General features: G+C 47.6%; 1 protein-coding gene across 1 annotated transcript in view; it reads left to right on the top strand.

Moving 5' to 3' along the window:
* The first annotated feature begins 853 nt into the window (after positions 1–853).
* The window catches only part of DDX31 (DEAD-box helicase 31), a 63,174-nt gene continuing 51,228 nt past the window's right edge, over positions 854–12,799 (top strand). Inside the window, exons 1-9 of the mRNA XM_077768477.1 lie at positions 854–859; positions 1,606–1,862; positions 1,969–2,044; positions 2,987–3,030; positions 4,158–4,228; positions 5,231–5,295; positions 10,609–10,653; positions 11,946–11,987; positions 12,727–12,791. Of these exons, the coding sequence (XP_077624603.1) occupies positions 854–859; positions 1,606–1,862; positions 1,969–2,044; positions 2,987–3,030; positions 4,158–4,228; positions 5,231–5,295; positions 10,609–10,653; positions 11,946–11,987; positions 12,727–12,791 (671 nt within the window). The remainder of the gene's footprint in view (positions 860–1,605; positions 1,863–1,968; positions 2,045–2,986; positions 3,031–4,157; positions 4,229–5,230; positions 5,296–10,608; positions 10,654–11,945; positions 11,988–12,726; positions 12,792–12,799) is intronic.

The raw sequence follows: 12,799 nt of genomic DNA, 5'->3' as shown, positions 1-12,799 counted from the left end.
GGGATGATAAAGGATCAAAAGTTCGCATCCTGTTTGGGGTATTTTGTCCAAAGAAGAAAATAAAAGATTTCACGATGTGTGAAGGAATGTTACGTCCAAGAGGAAATAAGCTTGTTTTGTGTTGCTGCAGAAAGCAAACCTCAGACAAGTAGAGAGGTGGTCAAGGGGGCGGCCCTTGTCTGAACGTCAGAAACCGCTTCCTAAACCCTCGCACTTGGCCTGCCGCGGCGGGTGGAGGACAGGAGGGGGTGTGTAGGCACGGCCTGCTGCAAGGCCACCTGTCAGGGAGCCTGGAGTAGGAAGTCCATAGGGTAGGAGTGGCCTTTGGGCCTTTTTATGCTGAGAGTCTGTAGTTCCATACATCAAGGAACGTATGCACATTTCATTCTGCCTTGCAAATGATTCAGCCGACCTGGAACCTGACTTGATCTCTTTCTTTTCTCTGAACATTCATGAACTTGGACTTTGTAAAAGTAAAGTTGTAAAATGCAGTAGGTTGTGTTTAACTTAATAGTATTTAACTTTATTAATATTAAATCCTCAAAGTTGTACTTACTGAATTATTCAGGTAGAGGAGTCCTGGGGTGCCAGGAACAAACTACTGTTATTGGTAGGTTAGCCCGAAGCTGACAGTCGTGGCTAAAGCAAGCTGATGTGTAAATGGAATTCATCATTTCAAGCTAAGGGGAGAATACATTCCAAGAGAAACGAAAACACCAGGATAATAAGCACTAGCTACTCATGGGAGGTTTTTGTATTCGTGTGTAAATTGGAAGAGAAGGCCAAAGAAAATAGAATTTCTTTTCCCCAAAGAAAATTGGATGCTGCTTCTCCTAGGAGAAGTTTGGACATCATGCAGGTAACCACATTCACGTTACAGAAATAAGAAGCAACAGGCAAAAAAAATAAAATAGCGAGCGTTGTAGCCTGTAACCGGCTATCAGATGGGGAATTGAAAGGCAGGGTGGATTGGAAATAATTGTGGTAGAAGTGATGGATGGAGTAGAATTCTCATTTGGAATGGAAACGGCGAGGAGGAATCGTCTCCAAGCCATCTGAATGTGGGGGGGCAGCGTGAGGGGGGAGAATGCCAGCGATCCAAGCACTCTGGGCTAGAGCAGTAATGAGGGTTTCCGCTTCCTGGGCATGAGCTGGGATGCAGCCTCCCACGCACAGTCACCAACAGGCTTTGTTGGTGGAGACTCCCCGGCCTTGCTTGTTGTGTAGATGGACACCCAGGGAAACGGATCGACTTAGCGTGCACACTGCACAAGGTGGGCTCTCCCTTCTTGGGAGAGTTAATCCTCACCCTCCTCCTGGTTGAGTTGATAGTTAAGATGGATGGTGAGGTCTAGTGGATGAATGAGCTGAGATTGTCTCTGTGTGTGTGTGTGTTGGTTTCTTTTTTTTTCTTTCTTTCTTTGGGGGGGAAAAAAGCGGAGTCAAAGAATCCGATTGCAGACCCTAAACTGTTGCTTGACATATGGGGCGTAATGATCTCCGCAGGGAGAGAGGCAATTCTGTGGGCAGTCAGGCTTCACTCTGAGGTCTGTCTTCATGGACTAATGCATCTCTTGTCGCTCTTTCCTTTGGGGAACGACGCAGCAAGCAGAGGCCACTAGAAGGAAGTACGGGGCGTCCAGCGAGGCTCCCCCAGCGAAACGGAGGCACACGGCGGCATTCGTCCCAGCCAGGAAAGCCGCTGCTGATGGAGCACAAAGGACTTTCAAGGGGAAGGCTGAGAAACCATTTTCCCCGAATAAGTCTTCGGTTGGTGTGAGTGATACAGATCGGGCGCAGAAACTGTGCATCAGGACTTCTTCGTTATTTAAAAACAACCCGGAGATTCCAGAGCTCCACAGGTATGTTCAGGGGCGGACGCTGTGCAGGAGTGAGAGGAGTTGAGTGTGTTCGGCCCTCGTCTCTGTGGACGGGAGCTGACGCCCGGGTTTTGTCCGTCATTTGCAGACCTGTAGTGAAGCAGGTGCGAGAACAGGTGTTTACTTCAGACGCTTTTCACGAGCTGGACCTCCACCCGCACTTAGTGAGTATCTCCCGGTATCCTGCGTGGTCGGTTTGTTTGATGTGGTCGTTCGTTCGGAATGTCCGGGGAGAAAAATCAGAGAGCGGTCGTTTCTGCTCCCGGTTAGCTGAGCGGAGTCAGATGGGCGCGCTGCCCTTCTGGGATGATCCCCGTGAGCTTGGGCTACTGCCCGCTGTCCTCACCCCCACCCTCACCCCCTCCGTGAGGACGCAGACACTCCCCCTCACCTAGTTCAAATTAGGCCGACCGTCCACTCGCTCTGCCCTAGGGCAGGGTCCTAATCGTGGGCTGATGGGACTCGAGGCCGGTTGGATGGGGAGGGACCTGAGCTGGCATCTTCCCATCCAGGGTAGTCTGCTGTTACAAAGAACGGAAGGAAGATGGTGGTGTTTTAACACCTGTTTCCTACAAACAGATGGATAATTTTTTTTTTTTTTTTAATTTAACCGTGAGTGGAGTTTCTACTCTCATTTTTGAGTGAGGAGAGGAAAACGCAGTAACTTTTAGGGAATCTGGATTTCCTTCGCTCGGGTGGCCGCAGCTCACTGACTCCCTTAGGGTGCCCCACGTAAGCTGTTTTTGCACGAACGGGGTTGAGCAGGGACATTGAGCCGGTCGTGCCCTGGACCCTGGGGATGGGTGGCCTTGTCGTGAGCACCGTCCTGTGCGTCGGAAGGTGTCCGGCAGCGCCCGTGCCTCTGCTCGCTTACTGCCAGCGGTTTGGAACCACCAAAGATTTCTCTAGACGTTGCCACCTGTGTGGGGGTGGGGCAGAACCTCCCACAGGTGACACTCACTGGGTTGGAAGAACTCGACTTGAACAGTCATCGGTTTTAGCCCAGTATCTTTTTTTTTTTGCATTCAATAGGTTTTTGCCAAAAAATCAGTAGTTAAAAATGTGTGTGTGTTTTTTTTGTTTTTTTGTTTTGTCCTCTCTTTTAGATTTCCACAATAAACACGGTCTTACACATGACTAGTATGACCAGGTAAGGAAGGGTTCTAGGCTGGTCTTGATTTTCATAAGACTTGGGCGGGTGTCACCGGGTGAGATCCGAGTGACCTGGGGCACACACACAGCGCATTCTGTCTGGGTGTCAGCACTACCAGGTCGCTGCCCGTCGAGGGCCGCGTCACTCCCCACTCAGTTCCCCCGCTTGTTAAACGAGGAGACCGAGCCCCCGTCCACGTGTGCTGTCGGCTCTGAACTCGTGCAGACAGTGTGTCCACGTGATCCTGCTGCTGTTGTGCTTCCCTGAGGACAGTATGTCCCGACACAGAATTTCTTGTGTCGCTGTTTACTAGTAAGAATCAGGCAAAAAGACAGGAGTAGTACTGGGTTGGAGATATTGAAAAAACTGTTTGAATGTTTCATAGTGATGACCTCTGGAAAATCTGGAAAGTGGAATAGTAAAAGGCGCAGAGCAGAAATGAACTGCCTTTTTGTGAGCACCTGTGCTTATTTACATTTTACTAATCATCACGTTTTACTTATAGGTGAAATCAATGAGTATTGAAGAATAAAATAAAGAGCCTTACCAATTTTTTATTGTTTCACCAACCAAATTTAAATGAATTCTGTGTCCTTTCTGTGGTTTGTTTTCAAATGCGCATGTGACACGTCCTGGTGCGTGTAACGGCTGTGCCTCGGTTCTCTGGAGAGTGAGCAGAGCCCCGGACTGTCAGGGTGGCTCACAAGAGTCCACGTGCCCTTTAGCGTGGGAATCTTGCCATGACGCTTTCCCGGGTCCCACTGCTGCCACGGGAGGCAGGTGTGTGTGGTATGCTCTTGTGGTAGCTCCAGCCTGTCACCACGTCTGTGCTTTTTTTTTTTTTTAATCAGTCTGCCAGAATGGCCAGTCTCTGGCTCGCCTCAACATTCTCAGCTGAGTTCCAGAAATTTAATTGAGGTTTTATTCCCCCAGTCATCAGAAGCTTCTCGGCAACTTTGCTCGAACATTTCGATACTCTGGGGTGGCGGTTGGCAGGCGAAGCAAAGCGTGGGGGCAGTTGCGCTCGGTGTGTCCCGCTCCTCCGCCTGTAAGCACGATGCGGGGGGGGGTGGTGGTGGAGATATTACAGACAAGCCTGTGTTCTCTCTCTCGGGCGGCCGCAGCGTGCAGAAGCAAAGCATCCCCGCGTTGCTGGAGGGCAGAGATGCTCTGGTGAGGTCTCAGACGGGCTCAGGTCAGTCACCGTTTAATTTCGGCCCTTCTTTCCCCGGTACCAAAGGCACGGTCACGTAGTAAGTTGCCTGTCTGTGGTGGCACTGGCTTTGTTTTGTTGGGGGAGGAGGGGAGGCCATGCCTGCTCTTGATCAGAGCCCTGAATTTGCTCTCCCAGTGAAAGGCAGGGGGTGGTTGATGGTACTGTGACCGGGAGTGACCCGGACGTGGTCATGTTCCGCCGTCACTCTCCGGGACCTCTGTCAGAGCTCTGCCCAGTCCACTGTCTATGGCTCAAGCTGCCTGTCCTCCCTCCAGTGGGGGGATAAATATTTTCTTAGAATAAAGCACAGAGTACACGCTGATTGGATGCTAGTTGTTTTGCTCCAACACAGAGCACAGATTTTTCTTGTTCCAAATTGTCTGTAAACTTGTTCTCGTGGCCCTATTGTGCCTCGAATGGGGCTGGTCAGCTCGTCTCTACTCCCTCCAGGTCAGCCACCGCTCGGGTGGGTGGAAACCCAAAGCTTTTTCTTTTTTTTCTTTTTTTTCTTTTTTTTTTTTTGCCATTCCTTGGTTTCTCTCTGGTCTTTAGAGTCTAGCTCTGGGGTTCAGACTGGCTTCTAAACACCTCAGTGCTGCCCAGATCATGCCCTTGACAGGAGGCTCATTTGAGGGGTTAAGGATGACTTTAAAGGAGGGTTTTTCCAGCTTTGAAGGAGAGTCGTCAAGTTGAGCTTTTGTGCAACTTGGGAAATGTGTCATTGTCTCCCTTCTTAGCTGGATAAAGGGGCTGAAGCCACAGCGTGTTTTTTGGAAGTACTGGATTGACAGGGCAAAATGGGCAGTTGTGGCAGACAGGCGGACGCGGCTTTTACCTCTCTTGAATGTAGGACGTGCACTTTCCTGTCCCCAGAGTTTAGTGTTACCCAAAGGTAGCAGAGACCGTTTTCTTTACTGCCTTTGCCCTTTCTACATCTTACAGGGTCTGTGAGTTTTAATTGCTTCTGTACTTTTTTAAAAGGTAAAACCCTTGCCTACTGCATCCCCGTGGTCCAGTCTCTTCAAGCAATGAAATCAAAAATACAGGTGAGTTTGTTGCTCGTGGTACATGAGCAACCATCGAACTCAACCAAAGCAGTACCAGTGGGACCAAAAGGATCCGTTTTCATTTAGTGTTATTTTCCTACCCCTTTTTAAATTTATTCACTGATGTTTATGTCGTATAAACACACTGCATCTGAAGACTGTGCCCAGAGGAGGATAGAATAACTGTGTTTTGTAATTGCCACGGCGCGTCCAACAGAGAACATTTGTAAAATAAATGCCCCTCGCGTGTCAGGCGTTGTGCTGGATGCTTTGCCTGTGTTACCTTCTCGAATCTTGAACCCCACCCCCTGCCCCAACATCACAGGTATTACTGTTAATCTAATTTTACAGAAAGAAATGGAGGCTAGGGAAGCAGTGGTAGAATCTGGTCTTTAGTTGGGAAACGCAGTTAGACAGCATTTGGGCCAAAGGGGACAGAATCCGGCTCCCCAGGAGGCCAGTTAACTGCCAGCCTCCAGAGGCACCGGCATCAGCTCAGAGCCCCGCCCAGAATCCCACACATACGCCCCTGCTTATCCTCAGTAGGGAGGACATGGTGAGATCTGCCTTCAGAGGTGAGGTGGGCACACAAGCAGACGAGAAGAGGTCTTTGGTTATGTTTTTCCTCGGTGTGGACGTACAGGGTTAGGCGGCGGCCAGGCTGTCTTGATACTGAGTGACTCAACAGGTAGTGATAGCACCGGATCGTAGCCCAGAGGCTAAAACCTATACCCGCGAGTACACACGATACGAATAAGGTAGGGAATAAATAGAGAAATGGGAGAAGGAAAGGCCTTCTTTCCAGTAGATTCCAGTGGACATCTGTAGAAGTGATGGAGGTGGAACGTCACGTCTGGCAGATGCTGAGTACCGTCCACACGGGTCGTCACGTGCTGAAAGGAGTGGGCAAAAGCGGCATGAAAACTGGGATATTTACTAGGTCTCAAAGTATCTCCCTACAAGATCCCTCTTAATCACAAAGGGGAGGACAGGGACTCTACCATGGGGAAGCCTGGCTGTCACCGCCTTCGCCCAGGTGGTCGGCATGGCACCCCCGGGGCTGAGATGTGTCCGCCTCATGCACTCCCTCCCGATAGGTGCCCAGAGAACACAGCGTCACTTCTGTGGCTCTCGCCAAGCTTTAGTCATAAGCAAACATCAGACAAACCCAAGTCAAGAGACATTCTGCAAAGGGGCCACTGCTCTTCAAAAGTATTAAGGTCACCAAAAAAATTTAAAAAACCTGAAACGCTGAAGACCTTCCTTAGGTTAAAAGAGATGAAAGAGACCTGGTAGCTAAATGCAGATGTGTGGTCCTGACTCGGATCCGACTTTGGAGCAAGGATGTTAGTAAGTCAGTGAAATCAGAATATAGTATGTAGGTTGATGAATTCATAGTGTCTCATCACTGTTGGTTTTCCTGGTTTTGACTGCTGTACTGGGATTTTGAAAATTGATACCGTCTGAGGAAGCTGGGAGCAGGATGTGAGGGAGTCCTTTGTATGATCTGTGTAATTTTTTTAAGCCTAACTTTATCTCAAAATGAACGTTTACATTATTTAGAATTTATTTAAATAATTTAAAATCAATAAAACAGAAACTCTGCACAATACCCAAGTGATGGGACCTTACCTAGCCATAAAACTGGCATTTTTTTCAGTTACTCTTTGTGAACTTGACAGGTGTTTTTGCATGTTGATCAAAAGGCAGAGTAGCAAACAGTATGTACTGGATGGTCTGATTTCATAAATAATACTGTGTGTGTGTGTGTGTGCATGGAAACAGAAGAAAGATACTTGAACTTTTAATGCCGATTTCCTCTGAGGTGGAGAAGTGAGGAATTTATTTCCTACAGGGGACTGATTTTTTCTTCCCGTTGAGCACCTTAGAGTAAGATAATTCATACAAAGGACTTGGCATCGTACCGCTACCTCGCTAGAGAAGAAAGGCAAAGTATTGCAGAAATGTGGTAAAGTCTCATGCATTTATAAATTTTAGGACAGTTCCTTGATAGCGGCAGGTTGTTATTTATATATACATAGTTGGAGAGTTGGGGACTATTTGAGCTGGAATGGGTCCTATAGTTCCAGCCCACCTGTCTCTTCATAGAGAACCAGAGAGATTCGATGACGTACCTGAGGTAGGTAGCGTGGTGGGCAGCTCTGCTCAAATCCTGGGTCTGAGTGTGTCTTCAGGCAAATCATTCCAGCCCTCTGTGCCTCCGTGACTTCACTGTGGGGTGGAGCCAGCGGGCCACCATGAGCTTGTGAGCGTGGACGGTTGAGAAGCATCACCATCGTCCACGCGGGCGTGTGGCTGGTTTGAAAGGCAATGATTTTATTTGCTTCTATCCAGAGACGTTCACAAGCCATGTGGTTGTTCTTATTTCCTGCGTGTATTTTAATGTCGGTAACAGCTCATTCTGTCCAAGATTGAAGTCTTCTGTAGAAAGGGTTCTCTAAGCCCAAATTTAATTCACTTATTTCAAGGAATATTCAATAGAGACCCTTGGAGTTCATCGTAAAATGATTTGACCTGTAAAAAACCTATCTGGAGGGAGCAGGAAACTCCAGGCGTCCAGCAGAGTCTTAAATTACTTTGGCGATGGAATGAAGATGGATTGCTTTTCTGTGTTTTCGCTCTNCTCTTATTTTTTTTTTTTTTTTTTTAAGAACACATCCATCCTTCTTTACTCACTTCTGCCCTGCGAGGAATTGATTTTTCTTTCTTCCTCTCTGTGTAGTAACACCTTTTGAAATGTCAGAATCTCCTAGCGTCACAGTGCGGCACGCCGGTACCGTTGTACTAACATGTTTACCGTTCCTTCTGGGCTCCGGCGCAGCCTCGCTGACTCGATGTCGAGTACAGGCGGCTCGAGTTTGAATTCCAAATCCTTTCCTCCTCGTGGGTAAACGCTTCCTATGCAAAACATGAAAACCTTGTAATTGAATCTGTTCTAAATCTGCACTCAGCTTCCGCACTGACATTGTTCTAATTCAGTCCTAAGCGTCCGGGAGCACCCCTGACTTCAAGGCCTTTCTCAGGTTGCTTTTCGTCTTGCCTTATGTACGTTGTTTAGATACACCATGCACGTTAAAAAAAAAAAAAACTGAAAGAGTACCGAGAAGTCAGTCCTTACCGTCCCCTGTCCTCCGCATGGGAGGGCTCTCTGGGGACACGGTGGTCCTTGTGCTCATCTGGTGGCCCTCCCAGGGCTGGTCTCTGCAGAGGGAGCGAGTGGGGGTGCACACAGTCCCCTGCCCCCCCCTTCCTGGACCCCCAGCCGGAGCTTCTGTCTGTTCNGTGGTCCTTGTGCTCATCTGGTGGCCCTCCCAGGGCTGGTCTCTGCAGAGGGAGCGAGTGGGGGTGCACACAGTCCCCTGCCCCCCCTTCCTGGACCCCCAGCCGGAGCTTCTGTCTGTTCTGCCGTGTTCGGCGCACTGTGCAGGTGGTTGCGTGGTGTTCCCTTGCTGGTGTTCCCCTTCCATGTTTTGGGATGGCATCTCAGCAGTCCCCGGCCCACGGGCCTTGTTTTTTTCGTGGCCGTCTGGTGTCCTGCTGCACGTAGGTACCCCGAGTTGCTGCCTCAGTCCCTCGCTGGTAGAACTTTCCTTCCGTCCGCTATTTCACTACAAACAAGGCTATTATAAATAGTCTGTAAAATATTTTACTTTTTAACATACGCTTACGGGTGTATCATTTACAGAAATCCCTATCAGTGGAAGTGGCATTTAAATTTGTGGATGACGCCACAATTGAACTTTATTTATTTATTTTTAATTAAATTTTTTTTTTTTTGAGAGAGAGGGTTCAAGTGAGCAAGGGGCAGAGAGACAGAGGGAGAGAGAGAGAGAAGCAAGGCACAAGCTCACTAGAAGTTGGGGCTCGAGCTCACCCTGTGCGGGGCTCCAACTCACGAGCCATGAGATCTTGACTTGAGCCGAAGCCAGATGCTTAACCAACTGAGCCACCCAGGCGCCCCCATAATTGAACTTTAAATGGGTTAGGCCACTTGGCGCTCCCCACGGCAGTGCAGGAGCCCCGCTCACCCGTGCCCTCGTAACACCACCGGCTGTCTCCGTGTCGCTCCTTCGACAGTGGAGTTGAACATCTTCATGTGTGTAAGAGCCGCGTCTTGAATTCTTCCATAAATTAGCTATTTGTGTCGTGTCTCCATTTTTCTATATAAGTTGTGGTCTTTTTTATTTTTATGTCTTAATTGAATTGTAGACCTTTTGTAAATGAAGGAGATTGGCCCTTTCTCTCCCCTTGTTTTGTGATTTATTACTTAATTTTATTTAGGTATTATTTGCCCCTTCAAAAGTTAAAAGCTTCTGTGTTATAACACTTCTTAGTTTTATATAATATAAACTATAGTTTCTGAGATTTATGTCATCTGTAAAAAGGCCAACTTTACTTCTCTAACTTTGTTTGCTTGTGAGGCCTCTGAATAATTTATCTTTTCACTACTGATGCAAAATGCACCTTATTTCTTACATTTCTGTATATATTTGATTCTGTTCTATACTCGGTTTGCTATTGTAATCTCTGTTTATATGCCAGTGTCTGTTTTTTACCTGATGGTGGTTCTAAATTGTCTTAGCGTCTGGTGTTTTTCTGACACGGTTTGGTTATTCTTGCACACCGACTTTTCATGGGAACTTTGAAGTCAGCTTGTCTCATTACATGTACTGTTTCATACACGCGTGTGCATGTGTGCGTGCTTGGGGCAGTTTTCTTAGGATTGCATGGCATTTATGGGTTGACTTAGAACTGGCTTATTTGTACTGTGGAGTCACCCAGTTAGTTGCAGATTATTTTATGATCCTCAGAAAGGTTTTACAGTTTCTGTCCTATGGATTTTATACTTTTTTTGTTGCTGCTGCTCTCGGGTGATTTTTTTCCCCCTTTCCATTGTATTTTCTAACTTTTTTTTATGTCAGGAGACCATAGATTTGTGTGTATTAATTTTGCATTCAGCTACTTGACTGAGTTGTCTTTTTTTGAAGTAGGTTTTCAACTGATTCTCTGAAGTTTTGTGTTTATTTTTTTTTAGGACACACTATCATCTGCTAATAATGACAGTTTTACCTCCTATTTTCCGATTTTATATGTATTTCTTTTACTTGTCTGATCTCATGAGGCAGAACCTTTAGAACAAGGTTCCGTGAGAAGAGTGGGGGGCGGCAGCGGCCCTCTCTCTAATGAGACCGCTTCTGATGTTGGCAAGTGGCTGCCCTCAGGTCCTGTCCACCGGGGCCCTGTGACCTTCGTTCCTTGACACATGGCACTTGTTCCCTTGTATGTCCGCAGCGCAGCGACGGCCCCTACGCCCTGGTGCTGGTGCCAACGAGGGAGGTAAGTGACCTCACCGTCGGGACAGCTTTTAAGCAAGTACTTTCCTTTTGAAATTAAGACTCGTTTGAATTTGAAAGTGGGTTTTGCCATTTTNCGGGCATCCTTCTGCTTCCAAATTCAAAGACTGTGAAAATCCTGAGCTAAGTGTGGAAAAGCATTCCCCTGCTGTCTAAAAACCAATGACGCTCTAAGTCTCTGTCCTTTTAAAAGGAATTAAAGTAATTACACTTCTAGACTTTTTTCTAGTTTCTTTTAGAACTTAATCAAAAATTAGAGCAGTCAGCCCTCAAATGAACTCTTTTTTAAAGAGGCCATTGGACCAAGAATTTTACTTGTTCTCGAGAGTTAAGCTTCTCGACATTTTTCTTCTTTCTTGGTGGGAATCTCTTCTGTCTGATCTATTTTATTTGCCCACAGACGCAAGTATAGATTAGGGTATCTGTTTTCTCTGTCAAATGCTAATCACTTCCTTGCAGAGAATTGATCGTGGAGATGGAGGTTTCTCCTTAGCCTGTTACACAGCCCTGCGCAGCTGCAGTGCCCTCTCTCAGCTCCGTCCTGGGAAGGTGCAGGCATGGAGCTGTTTACGTTTTCACAGCGGCAAACTTGCTGCTTCCCCAGGACGCACCATGAATACTAAGCATGTGGAAACTCCGTACATACCCTTGGATAAAGGGATTGCGTTCAGGCTTTTCGGTGGCTGTTAATGGTTATAACCTACATTAATTTTCACTTCCTCTGGTCTCCACTGGGCTTGTTAGATTTTGTTCCTTTAATAAACTTGGGAATGACCATCTCTCAGTGCTCTAGTGGGCGTGTTTGAAGGAAACCTGATGCCGCCTTTAAAGCAAGGTGCTAGCCTGCCCGTTGCTTTTCCAGGTGACTCCTTCCAGCATATTGTTTTCTCTCTTCCTAAGGAGAGGCACGTGCAGGACGGGCACACTTCCCCATCCTTGTGCACCGTAGGCTCGTGGTTCTTCTCTGTGTGGCACTCTGGGAATTTGAGCCAGCAGAGGGAGCACAGAACACTGTTTCTCTGTGTGTCCAAGGAATGGACGCAGCCTCTCTGCCCAAGCCTCCAGACTGGCAGCTTTCGGACAGTCTGAGAGCAAGGTATATTTTCCGAGTAGATTCTGTGGATCACATTTCTTTTTTTTCCCTGAAATCTTAATTTAAGGTCCAGGCTGGAATCCTGATCACTTTACATTGTCTAAATTTTTTTAAAAGCCCTGGAGGTTGGGGGGGAATGGGAACAGCCTTGCTCAGTACCTGTAACTCCTCACTCCTTACAGCTGGCTCTGCAGAGCTTCGACACTGTCCAGAAGCTGCTTAAGGTAAGGCGGGCCCATGAGTCCGGTTTTTTATCTTTTTTTCCTGAATTTTTGAGAAAAAGAGAAGTCTACCAGTCTTAACCTTTGTTTTCAAAAAGCAAGGAATTATTTTAGTTTTGCTCTGTTCCCTGGGCGTCTCTATCCTCCCCAGGTATAATTTGTAGGTTTTTACTGATCTGAAGTTTACCAGCTGCCGATTTCTAGCTTAGATTACTAGGGTTTCCTGGTGCTTAGAGTCCTGTAATTTGTTCACCATCGTCCCTAAACAAGGCACGCATGGAGACTCACAGGTATAACCGAAGTGATCCCATGGAAAGCTACCGGAAAGCCGTACGTAGTATTTAAGAAAGGAGAGAGTGGGCTTCAGAGCCCGCGCCTGCCAACCCGAGAATTGATCTGTCCTTCCTTTTGTCAGGGGTGGGGAGTAAGGAAGGGCTGTGCTTAGGTCAACTGTGTTTTCCACTCAGCCTCGACGGGGCAAGGCAGAGGAGCTATCTGAAACATTTAGAAAGCCTCTGTTCCTCTCGCAGCACTGGGAGCTAGTTCCAGAACTGTGATTAAGTGATTGCTGCTAGTCGCTGGGGAGGGCGATGCCCGGGAGCGGGGTCTGCACAGTGCACCGTCTTCAGTGAAGCCTAGGTCTTCCCTCCCAGCTTCTTCAAGGAAAAAGACCTTGGAATCGGTCTCTGTGTCTTCAGGAAAAGGGGCTCTGCACTGATTTTCATCTTCTGTCTTCCTGTAGCCGTTTACCTGGATCGTGCCTGGCGTGCTCATGGGGGGAGAGAAGAGGAAATCCGAAAAGGCCAGGTATGCGG

This window comes from Crocuta crocuta, unplaced genomic scaffold (assembly GCF_008692635.1).
Source record: "Crocuta crocuta isolate KB4526 unplaced genomic scaffold, BGI_CrCroc_1.0 scaffold35, whole genome shotgun sequence".
NCBI lineage: Eukaryota > Metazoa > Chordata > Mammalia > Carnivora > Hyaenidae > Crocuta > Crocuta crocuta.
The sequence above is the reverse complement of the archived record's forward strand: the minus strand, read 5'-3'. Positions and strand labels throughout refer to the sequence as shown.